The sequence below is a fragment of the Lutra lutra genome, chromosome 16 (genome assembly GCF_902655055.1).
Source record: "Lutra lutra chromosome 16, mLutLut1.2, whole genome shotgun sequence".
Classification (NCBI taxonomy): domain Eukaryota; kingdom Metazoa; phylum Chordata; class Mammalia; order Carnivora; family Mustelidae; genus Lutra; species Lutra lutra.
The window spans coordinates 739,359-760,869 of NC_062293.1; the positions used below are offsets into that span (position 1 = coordinate 739,359).

The 21,511-nt window shown below is 59.9% G+C and overlaps 1 protein-coding gene across 3 annotated transcripts in view; it reads left to right on the forward strand.

Annotated features, from left to right (window-relative positions):
* Positions 1–21,457, forward strand: part of CSNK1D (casein kinase 1 delta) — a 31,486-nt gene extending 10,029 nt beyond the window's left edge. The window contains exons 3-10 of one of the 3 annotated variants that reach the window (XM_047706939.1): positions 7,551–7,699; positions 8,189–8,417; positions 8,853–9,023; positions 9,390–9,538; positions 11,337–11,508; positions 12,086–12,225; positions 15,197–15,261; positions 16,384–18,493. In XM_047706939.1, coding sequence (XP_047562895.1) covers positions 7,551–7,699; positions 8,189–8,417; positions 8,853–9,023; positions 9,390–9,538; positions 11,337–11,508; positions 12,086–12,225; positions 15,197–15,229 — 1,043 coding nt within the window. In that variant the 3' untranslated portion in view covers positions 15,230–15,261; positions 16,384–18,493. Of the gene's footprint in view, positions 1–7,550; positions 7,700–8,188; positions 8,418–8,852; positions 9,024–9,389; positions 9,539–11,336; positions 11,509–12,085; positions 12,226–15,196; positions 15,262–16,383; positions 18,494–20,998 lie in introns of those variants that run through there. The other 2 variants (XM_047706937.1, XM_047706938.1) reach the window with 2 other exon arrangements.
* Positions 21,458–21,511: the final 54 nt, after the last annotated feature.

The following is a 21,511-nucleotide window of genomic DNA, read 5'->3' on the forward strand; positions in this document are numbered from 1 at the left end:
GTTTGCCCGTCATCCCTGCCTAGTTTGTTCTAAGTCGTTGTTTCTCTGTCGCCCATAAGAGATTTGTTTTTGAAAATCCAGTGGCTTTGTCAGAAGGTTTGGCGGTTTACAGTTGGTTCAGGTTTGAGTTGCCAAAAACTGAAAATTTGTACTTGCCTGAATGTTGAATATTGAAACTTCTCGTAAGTAAAAATGAAAAGCACTTTTGCCTAGTCTTTCACTAGTTTTTCACTCCCAAGTGTAGGTTTTGGCGTCGCTGGACTCCCTCAGGCGTTGAGAGCGACGCATAGTGGCGCCAGGTGACCCAGTTCCTCATCCGCATGGCACACGGGTGGGGGCAGCAGCTGGTCGCCGCTGTCTCGCCTCGTGGGCCTTGCTTGCTCCTGCGTGGGCCCCGCAGTGGCGTGCACTCTCCGATTTCTGATCTTGCCGTCCCCAGAGGAGCAGTCTGGACACACAGCGGGAACATGCCTGTGGGTAGCTTAGCCGATTGCTTCCTGGGGCCTCACCCCTCGATTCTCCGGACAGTCCGCTCGGGACAAAGCAGGCTACACAGAGAGCTTAGCGTCTTCTGGCCAGAGAACTCTCACTGCAGGGCTCTCTGCTTTGACCGCATTTCGCCTGCTCCCTGATGCTGGGGTGGTAAGGCGTGCTGGTGTCGACCACTAGAAAAAGTAGGTGCCACCATCGGAACACCCCATCCGTGTCAGCAGACGTCGTGAGTCCTTGATGCACATCTGGCTGACGTAGGCCACCCTGGAATCCGTGCGTCTGGTCTCCACGTAGCACACGGCTCTCGACCCCGCGTGCTCCCGGGGCGCCCCTACGCCAACGCGGCTGCGTCAAGTAAGCTCACATCTCCGTAAGCAGTACTTCTCTCCTGCTCTGGCATCTTGCTCTTGGGGACGGTGCCTTGATGGCATCCAGACATCTTTTCTGGCGCACCGCCTGAGAGTGGAGTTGTGTTTCATGGAGCAGACGAGTGCTTGGCCTGCAGGATGCCGTCGAGCGCTGCACGTGCCTGCGGGGCCGTTCCGTCCCGGCTGCGTGGCATCTAGGCTTCTGTTGGAGCCACATCCTCTTGGTCTCGTCATCACCATCCCTTGGTAGTGTGGCATGGGGTGCCTTGGCTAGCACACAGACAAGGGGCATTAAAAATTAAGGGCATGTTTTTCTTCACTATGTTTTCTGAGGGGGGCGGAAAGGGTCGGTGCGTGTGTTACACAGTGTTAGCAGATCCAGCTATCACATCCATATTGTCCAGGGACAGGGTCACTGAACCTGGGGGCTCAGCCTCCTGGAGCTTGGGAGAGGGCAGGTAGGCACATGCTTCCCTCCTCTCCCTCCTTCCCCAGAAATTCAAGATTCCATACAGAGCTTTGGTTTCCTGCATTAAACATGGAACTGAAGTCTTGTGGCCCCTTGACTTGTGTGTCTTGTATCTTCACAGATGCTCCTGAGTGGCTTGGAGGCCCAGTCATCTTCCCCTCTTGGTCTCCCAGCAGCCCCCCCCCCCCCCCGGCCTAGCACATCTTCCCAGGATTAGAAACGAGCGAGGCAGGTTTGGTCCTTCTAAATACAGCAGTGTGTTTGGCCTGAATCGTGTCAAAGAACAGCCTTGACTTGGGGCGTTCGGAACAAGGCACGGAGTATTGCCGGCTTCTTTGGAATTTTACACAAACATTTAAGAATTGTGGAGCGCCCCCCCCCCCCCCCCCCGAAATTAAATGTAAGGGTGTTTGAGCTTTTTCGGGGCATTGGGAGTATAGAGGAAGGAATAAGGTAGGAGGCAAGTTTTCAGGACAGATCTGGCCCAAAATAGGAACTAGGTGAAGGGGGCACCAAGAAAGGATGGCTTAAGATTGTCCCTCCCTGCCCCGTGCATGCACAAACTTCAAGAAGGGGTCCCTCAGGGCTGGGTTTCTGATCTGCCTGGTACAAAGCCTTCTGTCAGCCTCTGGCTGTTTTTCTCTTAGTAGGAAAACAAGTTGGTAAATGATAAAACCCCAGAGGAACATGGAGAAAGTTGAGCTCGTGTTTATACAAGCTAGGCTGCCTGTCGATCACCCAGCCAGCAGCTTATGAGTGCTGTGGGCCCAGCAGACACAGTGATCCAAGGGGGCAGCTCGAAACCAGGATGAGGCGTGGCTGGTCCAGTGCCTTCCATTGCACTCACCACCGTGGCACTAACCACTGCTGTGGCGGGGCAGGATGCTGGCCCCAGACACCATGGTCTCTGCAAGCCAAGGCAAGAAAACCCAGCATGGTTCAAGGTTAAGGGTTAGGGTCTTTGGTTCATATGGTACCCAGGGGAGCTCAGGCTCTTACAACTTGTCATGACCAGCTTGACTATTTTCAGACACACGCAGGAACCCTGTGGCGCTGGTAGGTGCTGTGGTGCGGGTGCCAGAGGTGCCACTAAGGTGGCACACCACTCAGGTGCCACTGAGCGAGTGAGGGATCTGGTAGGTGAAGGAAGCCCATGTCCTGAGATTGGAGGTCCAGAATAGGAGTCCTTCATCACTGGTCTAGACCAGCCTCCCCCAGCTGTGGCTTCCGCTCAGCACCTTCTCCTGACACCTGTACGCCAGCTTTCCTATTCAGACGAACCCTGAGTCTTCTAGGAGGGAGAGGTCAAGTCCTGGGCTGCCCCGGTAAAAGTGGGGTGCTCTGTGCACTCCAAATAGTAGTTCTGCACGCTGGGGAGATGGCAGAGTGTCTTCTGCTACACAGCCCTGCGGCTGCTGCCTGCCCCCTCCCCAGAATGTCTCCTCGCCCCGAGAGCCCAGTGCACAAAGAGGGCATCATGCAGAAGTACACGGGAACATAAAGCAGAAGAATGCTTACATCAAGAGCAGAGTTAGAATGCACAAGATCTGCCATCTGTGCGTGACCAGGGCAGTTGGAAGCCTGAAAATGTGGGCCCCAGGGCACAGTTCTTTGGGACAGTGAGAAGCAACAGGTGTGTCTGGAGCGATGGCTGTGACCGCAGCGGCCGCAGCACCCTTCTGCCCTCACCTCCGGCCAGCCTGAGGAAGCCGGCCTGGCCCCTGAGAGAGTCGTCCTCACGGTACCGTGCAGTGGCCCCTGGGTGCATCCAGCAGGTTCTCCGTCCCTCCCCGAGTCGTGGGCGTTCAAACAAAGATGCTCTAAACGTTTGTGTGGGTATTTGCGTGGACACTTACTTTTGTCGTGGCTGAGTGTCTAGGACTGGAATGGCAGAATCAGAAGTAGGTGAATACTTTCCCTTTTTGATACGCAGTCAGCTGCTTTCCAGGTGGCTGTCCCTTACACCCTTGCCGGCATTTAGCGGCTTTGATGGTTGGTGTCTTTCCAGCAGCTCATCCGTGTCGCCTGAGCGATGGACCTGACTGCGGAACGTGTTTGCAGTGCTGCTCCGCTAGCCTCTCAGCGGCTGTGGAACCTGCTGGTGGCTGATCTCTCCCTGCGCCTTCTCTCTTTCTCCCGCCGGCCTGGTGAGAGGGTTACCAGAAATCTTCTCAAAGAACATGCTTTGGTTTCTGTAATTTTTCTCTCTTTGTGTCTTGGTTCATTGATTACTGCTGTGTTCGTTTGTATTTCATCTGTTCGGGTTTAATTTCCTATTTTCTGAGATCATCGATCTGTCTTCTCTAACACAGGCGTTTTGTTGCTCTAAGTTTCCCCCAGGTGCTCCTGGAGCACGTCTCATAGACCCTGACGTGTTGTGTTTTCATTTTCATTTAGTTGAGAAAGCTTTCTGTTCCCCTCCCGATGGCTCCCTGGTCCGTGGGTTATTTTGAAGTGGGTTATGCAGCTTCTCTGTATTTGGGGGCTTCCCAGGGAGCTCCCTGTCACTTCCGATCGAATTCCACCGTCCACCGTCGTCTGAGGGCACAGGCCCGTCTCCGTCCGCCGTGGGTTCTGTCCGCTGACAGTGCTCGGCGCCGCTGCCCGGGGGCTGCTGAGGGCGCTGTCGGCCGGTGCGCAGTCCGTCCGCCCGCAGTTCCACGGCGTGTGTCCTGAGGCTGCACCCGGGGCCGCGTGGAGCCGCGTTCCCGGACACGCTGGTGCTTTATCCTTGTAACGCGCACGTCCCTGGAAACGCTCTCCGCAGCCTACGCATCCCGTGCAGACCTGGCTTTCGTGTCCCCTTCTGTCTAAAGTTGGTGTCCCTCGCTGTCCTTCCGACAACCTGCCTGTGTGGAAGAGGCACACGTTTCTCTCTCGTCTGAGAAAACGCACCTCGTGTGGTGTGTTGAGAGGATGGACGCCTGACGTGGTTCCTGACCCGCCAGGGTTTGGTTGACCATCTTGCTGCTGGTTTTGTCTCCCTCCTCCCTTGCCTTCTTCTTGATTAATCATTTTATCTACAGTTTTTTTTAAGACTTTATTTGTCAGAGAGAGAAGATGAGCACAAGCAGAGGGAGAAGCAGACTCCCTGCAAAGCAGGGAGCCTGACTTGGGGGTCGATCCCATGACCCTGGGGTCATGACCTGAGCCAAAGGGAGTCACCAGTGAGCCACGCAGGCGCCCCTTTATTTACATTTCTTAACGATTTTTCTTAGGGTTTGCTCCTCTGCTGGCTCACCAGCACCTCTTTGTTACCTCAGTTAACCTAACCTGAGTTAGGGTTTATCGCGTCGTCTTGAACAAATCGTGCTGTGTCCTTGCCGCGTTCCGCGCTTGGTGTGGAGCAGACGGGCCTGTGACGGCACACGTGGCTTTCCCGCTGCGGGACCCTGTGACGCTGTCTTGCAGCACGGACGTTTGCGCATTGTTATTTTTGTTTAAACAGTCATAGCTTTTAAAGGGATTGAAGTAATGTTAAAAGCTCGTACGAGTGAACTTAGTTGTTACTTCCAGCGCTTTCCGTCCCTTTGTGTGGGCCCACACTTCCAGGGCCCTGAGATCATGACCTGAGTCTGAGGCGGATGCTTAACTAACTCAGCTACCCAGGTGCCCCTGTCCATTTATTTTTAGAGAGAGAGGGCACACGGAGTGGAGAGGAACCGAGGGAGAAAGAGAGAATCTCAAGCAGGCTCCCCACCGAGTGCAGAGCCAGACACAGGCCAGACTCGGGGCTCGATCCCACGACCCTGAGATCATGACCTGAGCTGAAATCAAGAGTCAGACACTGAACTGACTGAGCCACCCACTTGCCCCTGTAGTAACTCTTACTGTCCTTCTGTGCCCATTCTCGCATCTGAACCCATTTCAGGTGATCGAGGATTCCTCAGTAGAGATGTTCTCTGCTCCGCATCCCTGCAAGTCTCTGGATGCCGGACCTTAGGAGTTTTACTTGCCTACGTGCTTGGTGTTCTACTCTGTTGCTCAGGTTCTTTCTCTGCTTAGTTACGGGGTGAAGTCAAGTTACTTTACTCTGTTCAGTGTTTGCGTTTCTGCTGATAGTCGAGGGAGGAAGGGGCAGTCTTAGGCCCACGTGGCTTCTGTCCTGTCCTTCAGCTCTGAGTGTTTTCACTGCCTCCCGTTTAATGTCTTAGAAACCATTTTTCCACATGTTCTATGTTTCCAGCCTGCTGGTCTTTGCCCATGTGAGTGGGAATTGGGCTCCTGTCAGTCCATCTTGTTTGATAGAGTAGCTTTTAAACTCTTTGAAGATAATAATAGTATCTGTTTCTGACTCAGGGTTTCTTATACCAAAAACATTCCTCATAATGGAAAAGAATGATATGTTTGTCTTTGTTAAAATTTCTCATCAAAAGGCTCCAGAAGAAAAAAAAATTGCCTCACATGAAATCAACAATGGTTTAGTACCCAGAATTTTTTTTTTTTTAAAGATTTTATTTATTCATTTGACAGAGAGAGATCACAAGTAGGCAGAGAGGCAGGCAGAGAGAGGGGGGGAAGCAGGATCTCCGCCGAGCAGAGAGCCCGATGCGGGACTCGATCCCAGGACCCTGAGATCATGACCTGAGCCGAAGGCAGCGGCTCAACCCACTGAGCCACCCAGGCGCCCCTAGTACCCAGAATTTTTAAAGAATGGCTATAAATAGACAAAAGTCTCCCTGATAAGAAAATTGGCAAAAGACAAGGGTAGACATTTCAGAGAGGAACAGCGTGTGGCCAGAAAATTTACGGATGAAAGATCCCAGCTGAGAGTTAGTGAGACGCTGGCTCACACCCCTCGGCTGATGACAAGCAATCAGGTGGTCTCGCACCCGCTCGCTGCTGGGCGTGTGGGGTGGGCGGTCCGTCTGGGAAACAAGGTGACATTACCTCATAGTCACACAGCTTATGCTCTGTGTTTGTAGGCTTGTGCCCGGGGAGGCTGGATGTGAACAAGAATTTCGTGTGTAAGAATGTGCACCCGTGAACATAAATAAGGGTATACTTATCACCGTTTGTAGTAGAAGCAAACCCAGATAGTCCAGATGAAAGAACAGATTAGGGGCGCCCGGGCGGCTCAGTGGGTTGGACGACTGCCTTCGGCTCAGGTCATGATCCCAGAGTCCCGGGATCGAGTCCCGCATCGGGCTCCCAGCTCCACGGGGAGTCTGCTTCTCCCTCTGACCTTCTCGTTCATGCTCTCTCTCACTGCCTCTCTCTCAAATAAATAAGAAAATCTTTAAAAAAAAAAAAGAAAGAAAGAAAGAAAGAAAACAGATGAATTGTGACCTTTTCTCCAAAGGGAATACCATACAGCATACATATTTTTTTAAAAAGATTTAATAAAAAAAAACAATAAAATTCAGGTGTCTGGGTGACTCAGTTGGTGAGGCGTCTGCCTTCTGCTTGGGTCATGATCCCAGGGTCCTGGGATTGAGTCCTGCATCGGGCTCTCTGCTCAGTGGAGAGCTTCCTTCTCCCACTCCGTCTGCCTGCTGCTCCCCTGCTTGTGGTCTCTCTCTCTGACAGGTAAAATCTTTAAAAAATCAGTAAGTGAATATATGGAGGGAAGAGACAAACCTGAGTACTGTGTGCAGGTGCTCTGCCCTCGGGAAGTAGAACATGACCCGCCCCCCCCATCTCCAGAGTGTGGGCTCCACGGAGTGACGTCCTTCCAGAGAGAACAGTACACACACTGGGGAGAATGAACACACCCCAGCTCGGGGTCAAGGCCCCGTCCTTGGTGACGAGTCCCACTGAGAACAGAGACCCCTGATGTGAGGCAATGAGAAGGCCCTTCAGCTCTGCGGTCTTCCCAAACCCGTCGCCCGTCCTCACACGATCCCGACGGAGGGATGGCCCCAGAACTTGCCCCCGCCGCCAAGAATTACCGGGTCCCCCAAAACCAGGGACGTGAGAGTCGGCTCGGCCCCGAGGAGCCTGGGAGACATGACGACTGGGGTGGAGAGAGGGTGTGACAGGAAAACCAAGGACACCTGAGCAGAGTGGACTTCGGTTACCGACAGCGAGCCAGGCGGGTTCCTGGTTTGGGACGTGCAGCTCGCTCCTTGCCTGTAGGAAGCTTTCTTGGCATCTGTTCACCTCCTGCCTGGGACGCGCTCCCATTCTCTCCCAGTGTCGCTTCCAGCCACTGCCCACCTGGCTCTCGTGTCCCTTGTGCCCCTGTATGCGAGCACAGGCGTGTCGGGTTTCTCTTGCAGTTGGCATCCCCACCATCCGGTGGTGCGGGGCGGAGGGGGACTACAACGTCATGGTGATGGAGCTGTTGGGGCCAAGCCTGGAGGATCTGTTCAACTTCTGCTCAAGGAAGTTCAGCCTCAAAACTGTCCTGCTGCTTGCTGACCAGATGGTAAGAATGATGTCTCTGAGGTGACAGGGAGCCTGGGCCTTCAGGACGTGGCTTGGCGTGAGTCAGCAGTCTGATGGCACGCTCGGGTGCCATTCTCCTGTGCCTCTTAGTGCCCAGAGAGAGGGTGCGGGTGCAGTCACCTTTGCCGCAGGATTGTGACTGGGGGCTGGGTTTGGAGACTTGCGGGTGGCTCCCAGTGGGTCCCTGTAGGAAGGACCGCTGGTACAGACCCTCGTCAGGGAGGGGTGGTCCTGTCAGGCTGCTGTCGGTCGACCCCACCCAGGGGGCCAACGAGGGGACCTGCCCCGGCCATGCAGGGGTGTGGAAGATGGTCTGTTGAGCAGCCTTCCCTGGTTGTGGAGTTGTTCTGCTCTGACCAAGGGCCGCAGGATGTGCAGCTGAGGGCACAGCCGTCCCTCTGCCAAGCAGGGACCTTTCCCGAGGCTGCTGCTGGAATTCAACCTCTGGTCACTACTTCCCTGCCTGCAGATCAGTCGCATTGAATACATTCACTCAAAGAATTTCATCCACCGGGACGTGAAGCCAGATAACTTTCTCATGGGGCTGGGGAAGAAGGGCAACTTGGTGTACATCATCGACTTCGGGCTGGCCAAGAAGTACCGGGACGCACGGACCCACCAGCACATCCCGTACCGTGAGAACAAGAACCTCACCGGGACGGCGCGGTACGCCTCCATCAACACGCACCTTGGAATCGGTGAGCCTGTGGGTGCTGGGGTCTCCCGTGCCCCTGGTCACTAGGCTGCCTTGGGCATGGCCATCTCTTAAGAGAAAGGCCAGCCTCTTGGGGGACCCTGGGGAAGTGGTCAGCACGTTTGGCATGGAGGCTGTTGTCAAACCTTTGTAGCAAAGTCTAGCTCTCCCGACTCTGGAAAACCCGTTGGAGGTTTGGTGGCGGCGGGTAAATGAGTGGTCGGACATCCTGACACTCCTTGTAACATTGGTGTAACTCATCCAGGGGTGTCACAGTTTCCTAGGGGCACATCAGGGGCAACTTCTGGTAAAACAGAATCCAAGACCATTTTTCTGTGGTTTGACAAGTTCGCTTCTACAGTCAGAATGTGCCTGGGGTCTTAGCTTTGCGGCTGCAGGCGCGTACATGCTGTCCTTGACCCGTTTCCATCTTTCCCAGAACAATCCCGGAGAGATGACCTGGAGTCACTGGGCTACGTGCTCATGTACTTCAATCTGGGCTCTCTGCCCTGGCAGGGGCTGAAGGCCGCCACCAAGAGGCAGAAGTACGAGCGGATCAGCGAGAAGAAGATGTCCACTCCCATCGAAGTGCTGTGTAAAAGCTACCCCTGTGCGTGTCCCCGAGGGCAGGCGCCGGGTGGCCGCGGTCTTGGGGTGGCAGTGGGGGTGGTGCGGGGCGGCTGGGTCCCAGGCAGTGAAGAGTGTCCTTGAGCTGGTGGCGACCTTCTGTCCTTGCTGCTCCTTTACCTTCTGGGGCCACGACCCAGGGAGTTTCCTCGTGCGTGTGGAGAAAGGCCGCGGGTGGCACTAGCTGTGCTCTGTGGCACTTTTCTTAAACGTCCGTGCCCTGTGTGACCGGTGTTTGAGACGCCGTGTCTCAGCATCCTAAGCGTGCGACAGTGGATGGTGGCCGTCATGTCGCCGGACACCCGGTCAGGGAGTGCTGGTTATGGTTAGCACATCTCTTGTCTCACAGCTGAGTTCGCCACGTACCTGAACTTCTGCCGCTCCTTGCGTTTTGACGACAAGCCCGACTACTCCTACCTGCGGCAGCTCTTCAGGAACCTCTTCCACCGCCAGGGCTTCTCCTACGACTACGTGTTCGACTGGAACATGCTCAAGTTCGTAAGTGCGCCAGCTCGCTCACCCCCAGCACAGAAGTGAGCCAGAGGCTCCGCCGGACGCAGGGCAGGCTTTAGGAGGCACGTCCACCACACTGGGGGGCCGAGGGGCCCGGGTGGGGCCCCCCCAGGGTGGGACTTCCTGAGAAGCAAGAGCCCCATGAAGGGAGAGCAGAGGCAGCCACATGGGCACTGGGCCCCAGGCGCCAGCAGAGTGGGTCTCCCAAGTGCAGGTCTGCATGGAACTGCGGCCCACTCTCGACTGATAAATCTGTGATTGGAAGGTACGTGTATGACAGCTGTCAGCGTGGCTCCAGAGTGCGTGTCGTGCAGGAGGGTATGGCCGAGGCCATGGTCTCCGGCCAGGTGGGGTGACCTCTTGCCCCTTGTCCCTCTGACCCAGCCGTGCAGGCAAGCGAGCAGGGTGGGCTTTGCTGCCGGCTTGTTAAATGGGTGCAGCTGTTTGCATACGTGCAGGCCTCGAGCTTTGATGTTTTCTTTTTTTTTTTTTTTTTTAAGATTTTATTTATTTATTTGTCAGAGAGAGAGATTGAGAGAGCCACAAGCAGGCAGAGCGGCAGGCAGAAGCAGAGAGAGAAGCAGGCTCCCACCAAGCAGGGAGCCCGATGCAGGACTCGATCCCGGGACCCCGGGACCATGACCTGAGCCGAAGGCAGTGACTTAACCCACTGAGCCACCCAGACGCACCTGATGTTTTCCTTTTTTAATCTGGCGTCCCATCCGAGTCTCTTGTATGTCTCATTGATTAATTTTCAGACACTGTTGCCAGGAAGTTTCAGGGTCTTTTTGGAACTTCTACTTCGTTTTCCATTACAAATTTTTCCTGTTTAGTTAGCTTAAAACAGAAATTGGGACCTTTCCAGAGTGACAAGATCTGATGGAGGAGTGGAACCTCCTCTTCAGAGGGCGTAAGACAGAAAGGCTTGTCCTGTGGCTTTGCAGGTGCCAGGGTGTCTGCAGGGTCTGTGCCCTGCAGGGGAGAGCCAGGTGCCCCACAGCGGGTGGCTCGGGCTGTGCGATCACCGATCGCCCAGTGTCGGGGCGACCTTCTGGCATCCTCGCCCTCCCAGTGGGGCTGGCTGGCCACCCTTCCCCGGGGCAGGGCTGGAGAATGAACCTCCTGGGCTTCACAGTGTGCATGTGGTGGGACGAGTGCTCGGCGCTGCGCTGCAGCTGGGAAGCCGCCGTGGGCGGAGCGGGCACTGGTGGGTGCGGCTGCAACAGTGAAGGTTCTTTGCAGAAACCGCCGGCTGGATTCGGCTCGTGGGCCGCGGTTTGCAGACAGATGCGCCCCAGCGCTGTCCTTGCAGCGGCCCCGGAGTCGCGCCCCACTCCTGGGTCATCGTACGCTCAAAGTAGAACTAGCCGTGGTTGCCTGCACTCTTGTCACGTGGGCCCTGGCCCCACATCTGCCCCGGCTCTGGCTGGGCCGCTGCCCACCAGATGCCACCACTTCCGCGTGCCTCTCGGATCCCCTAGATGCCAGCACCTCGGGCCCACCGCTGACCCGTCCTCCTACGATTTCCCGTCTCTGTGTGCATACCCAGGGGCAAGAGGCCACCGAATTGCCGTCCATGTTTGGGGTTCGGAAATGCTGGGAAGGCCTCGTCCGCACACTCCCAGGGTCCAGGGCAGGCTTCTGTCCTCGAGGGAGGGAGGCCTCGTGCCAACCAGCTACGTCACCTTGGATGGCTTCTCTGACAGCAGGGGACAGCCAGGGCCCTTGGGGTTGTCTTGCACCAAACGCCGTTCAGCTGGGTCTTACGCGGTTTCCTTTGCAGGGAGCCGGCCGGGCCGCCGATGATGCTGAGCGGGAGCGCCGGGACCGGGAGGAGCGGCTGAGGCACTCCCGAAACCCAGCCGCCCGTGGCCTCCCCTCCACGGCCTCTGGCCGCCTGCGCGGCACCCAGGAAGTGGCTCCGCCCACCCCCCTCACCCCTACCTCACACACTGGTGAGTGGGCTAGCTCCATGTCTCCCCAGCAGGCCCCAGAGGGTTGTGTGTCGGCCGCTCTGGCTCTTGGAGCCACAGGGCCCCAGGTGGGCGCACGGCGGGCATGCGTTGCGGGCGGGGCTGACTGGTCCTGGTAGACTCTGGTTTCTGAGGCTTGGCCGGCCAGGGTACGTCTTTCTTTTTCTCCATCGTTTCTCTTTTTCATGACACGGATTGCTCCCTACGAGCCTCTCAGTACCCGCCCCTCCATCGCCTCCGTGAGCGACCCTGGAAGCATGGGGGCCTCAGGCTGCCCTCCTACTGGACTCCTGTGCCTCGCTCCTGGGAGCGTCCCCCAGGGCCAGCATGCTGGCATCCGGCAGTGCTCCGCGGGCCCTGCCCACCGCTGCTGACCTCGAACTCGCAGTGCAGGCTGGCTAGGGGTCAGCTGCCTGTTGCTGCCCTGGGAATCTGGTGGTGTGTGGCAGCGCCCACCCCCCTCGGGTGCTGGATGCCGAGACCACTGAGGAGAGGCCCCCTCGTGCTGGGTCGGGGGTCTGCCCCGAGCCCTCACCGCCCCTCCTGTCTCCCCCTCCAGCTAACACCTCTCCTCGGCCCGTGTCCGGTGTGGAAAGAGAGCGGAAAGTGAGTATGCGGCTGCACCGCGGCGCCCCTGTCAACATCTCGTCCTCCGATCTCACGGGCCGGCAAGACACCTCCCGCATGTCCACCTCTCAGGTATGCGCTCCGCACGGGTACCACTCCCGGCTCACCGAGGTCAGGCGCCGCGGGCCACAGGCCTCTCTGTCTGGGCTGCTCTGAGGCCACCAAGCAGACTGGGGAGCGGGTACTGAAGGGCTTCCTTCCTCCCTCCTTTCCTTTCTCCCCCATTTCTGAGTTTTACCTGGAGAGGGACACTCTGCCCCTCGCGGCCGGGCAGCCCCTCGGTTGGGAGCCTGAGGCGGGCTGTGCGGGCAAAGGGCTTGGCTCCCCAGCCGCGCCGCAGAAGGCGATGGGGCTTTTTCTCTTCTGCCGCCGTCCTTGCGGCCCCGGCCTCCTCCCCGAGCCAGCCCTGGAGGCCGGGCCGTCTTCCCGTGCAGACTGGCAGTGCCCTGGCTGCTCCTACCGCGTCCGTCACGGGCACACACAGCCTGTGGGGGGTGGCTGGCGGCCCCTGTAAGTTTGCGTGGGCCAGCCCGTCGGAGCCTGGCACCAGGCGATGTGCCGCGGGTGAGGGTTCCCGTCTCCTAAAGTCCCTGCCTACTTGCCTTCTTTCTGACAGGGCAGGTGTCCTCAGGGAAATGGCGGGGCCACGCGGGTCCCCTCCACTCGATCCTCTTTCCTCTCTGGCTTCGGTGCCGCGGTTCTTCTCTGTTCGCGCACGTGCACCCCGCAGATGAGCTCTTCCCACACACACACGGACTTTCTTCTTCCTGTAGCCTTCAGGGCCCTGGTGGGTCACAGGGCATTTCTGCTGCTGCGGCGGGCTCTTCCGGGCTGCCCACGCCCCGTAGTGTCTGCTGGGCGGACAAGCACTGGTTTCAGGAAGGCCTTGGAAGCCCGCGTCCTGGACTCTGCACTCGGGCAGCACCCCTCTGGGTCACCGTGGCGGCTCTTGTGGCGAGTTAGCACTGGGCTCTGCCGTCGGCGAGTGCTTGGCGCCGGGTGGGTGGGCGGCTGGAGCACGCCGGTCAGGAGGGCACAGGGTCTGTGAGAACCGCCCAGAACCGTGGTCCTTCGGTGTCGGCTTGGTCTCCGGCAGACAGGCGGCGGGAGCCGGGCAGAGGCTGCTCCTGGCCTTTTTGCTTCATCAGGAGAACACACAGTCTCACTCTGCACACTTCTCGTGTGTCGGTGGTTCGGTCAGAAGTGGGGTGGGTTTGTTTGGTAATTTTCTCCCGAAGAGACTAAGGGTGCAGGGAGTTTGAATTGTGGGGTTTAAGGAGTCTGGCCAGGGTCAAGAGTTTGGGCCCATTATGGCTCCCAGCCCCCAGCCCTCCCTCCCTGCAGGACACAGAAAGGGCTATGGCTTCTCCCATGGGCCCTGGAATCCATGAATCAGCAGCCGGGAACGTGTGCTGGGCAGTGTCTGCCCACACGTGGCCCAGAGCCCAGGCATGCGGCCTGCTCTGGGGCCCCGACCACCCCAGTCAGGGACAGTCAGGGTTTGTCTGGACTCGGGATCCAGGTGTGGGGCCTCCACCAGCAGAGATGAAGGGAAGGGGCAAACCTAATTCTCCTTGAGAGAAAAGAAAGTACCTGGATGGTTGGGGAGCACTGAGGAAAACGCTGGGTCTGAGCTCAGCTTGTCCTCCATGGCGTGGCCAGCCTCAGCCTGCTCGCCCCAGAGCCTTCCTGTGCGGTCTTCCTTAGCTGAGGCGGGCTTGCACCCGGGGGTCCAGCATCTTTGCTCTTGATTTGGCTTTCCGTGTGGACAAGCATACGGGGCTGGCCGGGAGGGAAGGGCCTGCAGAGATGTGATTTGGGGCCGTTTTCCCTCTGAAGGAAGCGCTGGTCACCCTCGGTGGTTTTTAAGGATCTTCACGTTGAGGACACAGCCCGGGGGGTGTCCCGATGCACTCCTGTCCCAGGGATGGCTCCCTTCTTTGGCTTTCCTGGTCACCCACCAGCACGCTTTCTCAGGAGGCTCTGTCTGAGCCTCGCAGCAAGGGGCTGACCTGCACCCCGCCTGCCCCAGGACGTTGGAAGTTCCAAAGTGAGCAGGGCTGCTCCAGCGTCTTCGAGTCTGTAGGTTGCGGTGGCACTTCCCCCGCAGAACGCGCGGTGCAGGCAGAGCCGGTGATGCTTCTGTTTGGTGCGGGTGGTCCTGCTCCGCTGGGGCTGAGGCCGCATTCCACCAGCTTCCCCCGTGGCTGCTGTTGCTCTGGGTTCTTTGTACACTTTGAGGAGGAGATGTTGCGTCCTGTGTAGATGTTCAAGACCAAGGGAGTAGTTCACCCTTCAGCAAGAAGGTGCTCGAGCCACGGCCGGCATCTATGGGAGGACCCCGCTGACCCTCCCGCCAGGCATCGGGGCGAGCTGTGGACACCGTTGTTCTTTGTTCTGACCCCTCAGCCATGGTGCACTCAGACTGTGCCGGAGGGTGGCTGCCCCTTGCCCTGACTTCCTTCTCAGGGAGGTTTACGCTAGACCAGTCCCCACGCTGCCGACCCCGAGTGTGAGTCTGGCTTCTCAGCCAGAGCAGCACGGAGCCCAAAGAGCATCTGGTCAGCATCTTTTCTTTGAGAAGAAAAGGCCTCCTGGCTCCAGTGCTCTTGGTAAAAGGGGACCCAGTCTTCTGAGCCAGTCAGTCCTTTCAGTTGGTTGGTCTGTATTCATGCTCCCGAAACAAGGCCTGCAGCCCCTCAGTCTTCTCGCGGCCGGTCCTCCCCCGGCCCCAGCGCAGACCGTGCTGAGCAGCAGGCAGAGCCTCGGGAGGGGCCTGTGTAGAGGCCGCCGTCTGGATGTCGGTTCACGCACTGCCTGAGGAGTGAGGAGGGGTCTGCCTGGCCCCAAGTCGGCCTCATCAGCCCGTCGGCCTAGAGGAGCAGTAGCGGCTGCTTTCGTTTGGGGGCCACTCGCCAGGTCCCTGGGGTCCCCGTGAGGCGGCACAGCCAGTGGTGGACCTGGCGGAAGCGAGGTGAGGAAGGCCCCCGTGTCCGTTGGCAGCAGAGCCCTTACCAACAGCTCTCTTTTCCCCCCACCTCAGAATAGCATTCCTTTCGAACACCACGGCAAGTAGCTGCACGTCTCCCCGTTGGAAGGCAGCACCGGGTGAGTGTGCTCGCGTTGGGTCTTGTCAGACAGCCGGCGCCGGGCGGGGCGGGCGCTGACCACCCCAGCGTCCACCACGGGGGTGCGCAGGTGGGACTGGGCTTGCATGCCAGGTGTGCCGCAGGGTGAGTGCGGTCCCTCTGCCCAGTGCTTTTCCTCGTGTGGAGCCCAGTCCAGGGGCCAGCAGACCAGAGCGTCTCCGAACGGGGGCGGCCCCAGGACCCTGCCCACCCTTGGCTGGCCGTTGGCCCTGCGGCAGTCTCGAGAGTCCGGGGCCTGTGGCGGGAGCAGGAGCCCAGGGCTCTGCACTTGGGCTTGGCTCCAGGGGTCCCAGGACACTCAAGCCACCCGGCCCGGAGTCCGTGGTGCGGGGCGTGTGTCGTGTCGTGCTCAGCTGAGCGGCCGTGCTGGGTGGGGGCTCTTGCGCGCTCGCTGCGGGAGTCTCCTGGTGGTCTCTGCCGCCCTGGCTTTGTCACTCTCTTCCTTCGCATTTATTTCTGTCCTCGTTTGTTTTTCTTTTCGAGCTCGGTCTCTGCTCAGCGTCCCTTCCGTGCTGCCGTCTGTATTAACCCGTCAGCCACAGCCGCCTGCTCCCCTGCCGTTGGCGCATGGCTGGGCGTCCGAGCCAGGCTCCCTCCGGCCAGGGCTTGCTGCCGCCAGGAGACGGCCACAGCTCCGGTGCGGCTGCGTTCTCGGGCACCTCGATAGGGGCCGCTTTTCATGCCTCCCCCCACAGGGACCCCCAGGACCCACACAGCGCCTGGTCCTCGCTTTACAAAACACCCATTACTTTCCAGGAAGGAGTGCTGGGAGCGAGTACTTCTTCCCGCTGGGACTCTGTCTGGTGCGATCCGTCTTGGGCTTCTAGCTCCGTGGCCACCCGGCCCGGCCTCCTGGCTTGCATGCCTCTTCCTCCTTCCCATCTTCCTGTCACTCGTTCTGCTGAGCACGTGTCCTGGCCGCAGAGGGGCCGTCCAGAGTGGCGGGGTGTGGGCGTCCAGCGGAGGGCTGGGCAGCGTCTGTGTCCCCTTGCCGTCACTGGTGTTTCGTGCCCGAGCCTGACCGACCGGCCCCGTGCCCCTGGCCTCATGCTGACCTTCTCCTGTGCTTTGGCTCCGACAGATTCCCGGTCGGGTGGCTTCCAGTGGTCTTCAGTCTGTGGTGCACCGATGAGAACTCTCCTTTTTGCTGTGAAGGGCAGACAATGCATGGCTGATCTACTCTGTTACAATGGCTTTACTAGTGACGCGTCCCCCGGTCTAGAACCGAAACGTTAACACCGGGAGCTCTCCAGGCCGCCCACCCAGCGACGCCCGTGGGGGACACAAAACACAAACTAAACCGGACAGACTGCAAAGCGCTGCCGTCGCAGGGGCTGCACCGAGGGCCCCCCACGTGGGCTCGGTTGTCGCGGGCTGGGAAGAAAAGCAGAGTGTGAGAGACACTTGCAGAGAGAACCAAACTCCCGCTCCAGAGCCTTCCGGTTCCCCTCCAGTGGCGGTGCGCCCTGCTCCCTGACGAGCCCACTGTAGCCACCGACCTTCTACTTGGTTAAGACAGTTTTGTATCATTTTGCTAAAAATTACTGGCTTAAATCTGTGTAAAGAAATCCGTCTTTTTATTGTTTCTTTCTCGTCTGTTTTTGTGGTCCTAAACCCGGTGTTGACTTGAACGAGCCCTGGAGCGAAGGCTGGAGTGGAGTCTCTGTGCAGGCCGAGCGAGTCAGGGAGCAGAGCGCGCGCGGGCGCCCGTCCTCTGCTTTGTGGTCCCTTCGCCGCGTGGCCCGCTGCGGAGAGGGGTTGTCTCACCAGAAGTGCTGTCCGTGTAGACGTGTGTGTAAGTGCCGTGTGTGCGTCTGTGTGTGTCGTGTGCCGTGTGTCCTGTGGCCTCATTACGCTGGTTTTGGCTGTCCCCGTCCCTTCCCCACCTTCGCCGGAACGCCTGCGCGATGCGGTCCTCTAGGTGCCCCGGACGCACGGAACGAAGCCGAGCACGGAAGACCTCGGAGGCCAAGGCTTTTCGCATGGGCGTTGCTGGTCCCTCGGGAGAGGATTTCAAACCGAGAGACATCGGCTCCTCCTCTGGGTCACGTGTGGTTATTTTGGTGGTGGCAGCGCCTTAGTGTCTGTGAATTTGGGACGTTCTCTAAACTGACTGTAAACGTGACCGGTGTAGATTGGCCCTCGATGTGCGTTAACGTCTGTGTGCTCAGAGCCAAGGGTGCGGCCGTCTGCGCTGGGCCAGGCGTGACCACGGCAGCCTCGGCCCGAGGGGATCCACCCGGAAGTGCCAAGGAGCTGGCGACTCAACCTCGTCACCCAGGAGGGTGCAGTGTTGCACGCTTCCTTCCACGACCTTGGTTGGGCCGGAGCGGACCCCGCAGCGGTCAAGCAGCAGGGCGGGGCTGCGTCCTGCAAGGAGGACACTGGGGCTGCTGGGCTCCTGGTGGTTTTCCTGGTCACTCCCTCGTTCCGTGGCAGGCAGCGGCCCAGGCGGTGGTGGCAGCCCGTAGCCGGGAGCCCCCGTTGTGGGAAACCAGGTGCGATCATCGGTGTTTGTGGGTACGCCCACCCCTCCTCCTGCCACCCCACCGCAGGGTGCTCTGGAGACCGGGGTGCTCGCGGCAAGTGAGGGGCGGGAGCGTCCATGCCTGTGTTTTCCCGCTTCCGGCCCCCTCGGGCCCCTGGCACGGGAGCGTGGGTCTGAGGGACGCCCTGTTGGGTGTGTGCGGATGGCACAGAGCATGGCTCTTGGCTGCTTTGTGAGTGCCGAGCGGGGACTTGGCCAAGTGGGGCTGTGTTTCTGGGGGTGCGGCGCAAGCCGGGCCGGGTCCGGCGAGGTGGGGGGCTGTCGTGACCCAGTACCCTCGGGAGGTGGGAGGCGGCCCTGCCCCTGTGGGCGAGTTGTTAGCCGCCGCCGCTGCCGCTGGAGTGCCGGAGACCGCCGGGGGCGGCCTGCCCTCGCTCCCTGTCAGGGCTTCGACCTGAAATGGCTGGATTGGGTTTGAGAGGTGGGTGCAGAGCCTGGGCCCTCAGCGGTGCGGCCGGCCAGCCGTCCGTCCGTCCGTCCGTCCGTCCGTGCACACTTGCTGCCCTCCCGCTGCGGGAAATGTAGTTGCAACGTGTGTGTCAACCTGTGTACTGGTGGCCAGTCTCTGACCTGGCTCGTTTGTGTGACCGCTGCATTTATGTGCTTAACCACCGTGTAAATAAACCCGTGATGACTTTTACCTCCCCCCGCCCTGCGCTGCTCTTTATTTCATGTCCGGGAGGGGTCGGTGTATGTAGGTGAACCCGGTGAAGACTCCTCTGCGAAGGGGCGTTCCTGTCTGTCCTGTGGTCCGGCAGTGCTGTCCGGACAGGCCGGTCGCCTGCCGGCCGCAGGGGTGGGCTGCCTCTGCCCGAGCTCCCAGAGCGGACACCCGTGCAGGCCGTCCCCAAGCGCCAGTCCCTTCTCCCCTGGCTTAACCCATGGAGCAGGCGCCTGAGCTCCTTGGGCCTTGGCGCAGCCCGGAAGGAAGTCCCCCGCCTGCCTCGAGCCTTCTGGGAAGTGAGCAGAGCCCCTGCCTGACCAAGGGGCTCAGGCCTGTTGGCCCCGATCCCCGAGGAGGCCGGCACTCGTGCCCCGTGCCTGGGGCTCTCTGGTGTTGCCCACCCATCCTCACCCCCACCCCCAACTCCGTGGCCGCTGGGTGGGTCCGTCCCTTCTACAAGGGCTGGCTTCCCTCTCCTGCTTGAGCTGTTGGAGTCCCGAGGAGCCCCAGCAGCACGACAGAGTGGGGCCGGCCTGTGTGCTCTGACCTCCCTGCTGCTCGGCCCCTGGGGCCTGGGGGTGTGTCCTGGAGGGTGTGGGCCCTGAGTCCCTGCCCCTTGCTCAGGCCCTCCCCTTCCTGCCACTGACTGAGCCCGGTGGGCTCTGAGGTTCTGGAATCGGGCTGGGCTCTTCCTTGGCCCTCAGCCCTTCTCACTTGGCTCCCAGCGTTGAGAAGGCAACACCCAGACTCCTTGCTGCTCATGCCAGCTGCCAACCCTTGCGCCCAGCCAAAGGGCCAGAGGCACGAGCCCCAAGCTGCCGTCCCCTGTTCTGCCAGGAGCGGTTGCAGGCAGGACGGGGACCACTGCACCGACTTCTGCCCAGGGCCTGCCTGTCCTGTTCCTTGGTCCCTCGTGCTGGGAGATACATCCTGGCTTGCCCCCCATCTTCCTGACCCAGGGCCCAACCCCGGGCCGGATGGCGGGCTCCGCGCTCAGCAGTATGTGCCATCCGGCGGCCTCCAGCTCCGCCCCCGCCCCCGCCCAGAGGGCTGTTGGAAAGCTCTTCCGGAAACTCCTACACCCCCTTTTTTTGTCCTGCTCCCACCTGTGTCTGGTGGGGCCTGTGGAAGCAGCGCTCTCCGTGCTGCTGTGCCCACACAGCTGTGTTTGAGGTCCTAGGGGAGTGTCCACCGGGCTCTGCGTCCTCAAGGCCATGGTTTGGATACTGGCAAGGGCTGCACAGCCCTTCACGACCCCCACTCGTGGGCCCCTGCAGGTCCTGGGCAGCTGCCTCCCAAAATATCACTGGCAGACCCCCCCAGGCACCCCCCAGTTTGGAGCCCACGTGCGTGTGCCAGGGTCTTTGCACAGGTCCTTCCAAGTGTATGTGTGGTGTGGCAGGTGCCCCCAGGTCTGACCAGGCTACGGCCAGCAGCCCAGGGTGGCTTGGGGTGATGTGTGCATGTCCTGCGAGGAGGGCCCAAGGCGGGCGGACCCGTGGAGCGGGGCACAGCACAGGCATCCGCATCGGTCCGCGGGAGGACGGGCTTTAAGGGTGCTGGCCATGAGCCTCCTGTGGCGATGACGGAGGGTGAGGGGAGGCCCCATCCATGGCCCCCTGATCACTGACTGGTCTAGACTCCTGTGAGGGAGGAGGCCTCAGCTTTCAGTAGCCACAGCTTTCTGAGGACAGCAAGCTTCCTTTCTCCTAAGTAGGCCCAGCTGGAAACCTCTGGAACCAAAACCTAGGCAGACAAGACCACCTGCTCACCTGTGGGCCTCGAACCCCAGCCTCCAGTCTGGGGCAGAGGCGTTGTTGATACTGTGGCGGGCAAGCCCTTGGGTCCACCTAGCATGTCCACCGAGGTGCCAACTGAGGGACAGATGGGCCCGTGTTCCTGAGGCCAAGGGAGGATGGCAGAACTCGCACCCTGGGGCACACACCGGCTTACATGGACCCCAGCCCGCTGTGCGTCCCGCCTCAGTGGGAGCAACGCTGACCTGCTGACCATCTCAGGACTGCTTGATATTAAGTGTCCCCAGACTGGGCCAGGCCTTTGCACACAGGCACAGAGACAGGCGAGGACACACGCTTCTGGCCGGGACCAGGGAAGCGAGGAGGGTGAGGGTCAGGGACACGGTAGCATGAGGTCCAGGAAGCCTGGAGCAGCTCCATGTCACCAGCAGCGGCCAAGTGGAGCTCAGATGGCAGCGAAGGGCCCCTGCGCGGCTCTGCCTCGAACCCCGCAACTGCTGGCACCCCCACAGCCCAGGCCCCAGCACAGGGTCCAGGCAGACCAGGCAGGGCTTGGTGGGGAGGGGGGCGTGCCCAGAGCCCTGGGGCTGCGGGCCAGCGCAGCCGGCAGGAGCCTGGTCCTCCGCACAGCTTGATGGGCAGGCGCAGGAGGGGGAGCAGCAGGCCCCTCGGGGGTAACCTCTCCGGGTGGGACAAGGTGTGAGCTTTCGCTTGCTTTCCATTGCAGAGGAGCAGGGACGTGGCATCTCTCCGGCTGCACACGGCCCGCCAGGGTGCCCGCTGCCGTCCCCAGCGCCCGCGACGCACCACCTACTGAGGCGGCCCCAGCGGCCTCTGACCGGGCTCCCAGCCACACAGGCCACCACTGGCCACGAGGGCAGGTGGGTGTGAGGTACCCGGGGCGAGGCCGAGCAGGGCTGGACAAGGAGGACGGGAGCAGACGCCTGCGCTGGGCGCTGTAGGGCCACGACCCGCCAGCCGAGGGGTGAATAAACGGAAGGCAGGAAGATCATTCTCTTTAAACACACGCACAGTGAACAAAAACCACACGTATGTCTCAGCTTAAGTACACACGCCTTGTACGGGCTGCCGGGCACGGCCACACGCCTGCAGCACGGCCCCCTCCCTGCCAGCCACCGGGGCCCTGCGTGGACGCTCTGAGCTGTCTGGGCTCCAGCAGGGCAGGGTTCAGAACCAGCAGCGCTTAGAAACGTGACCCGCCTGGCGGGGGCCAGAGCCA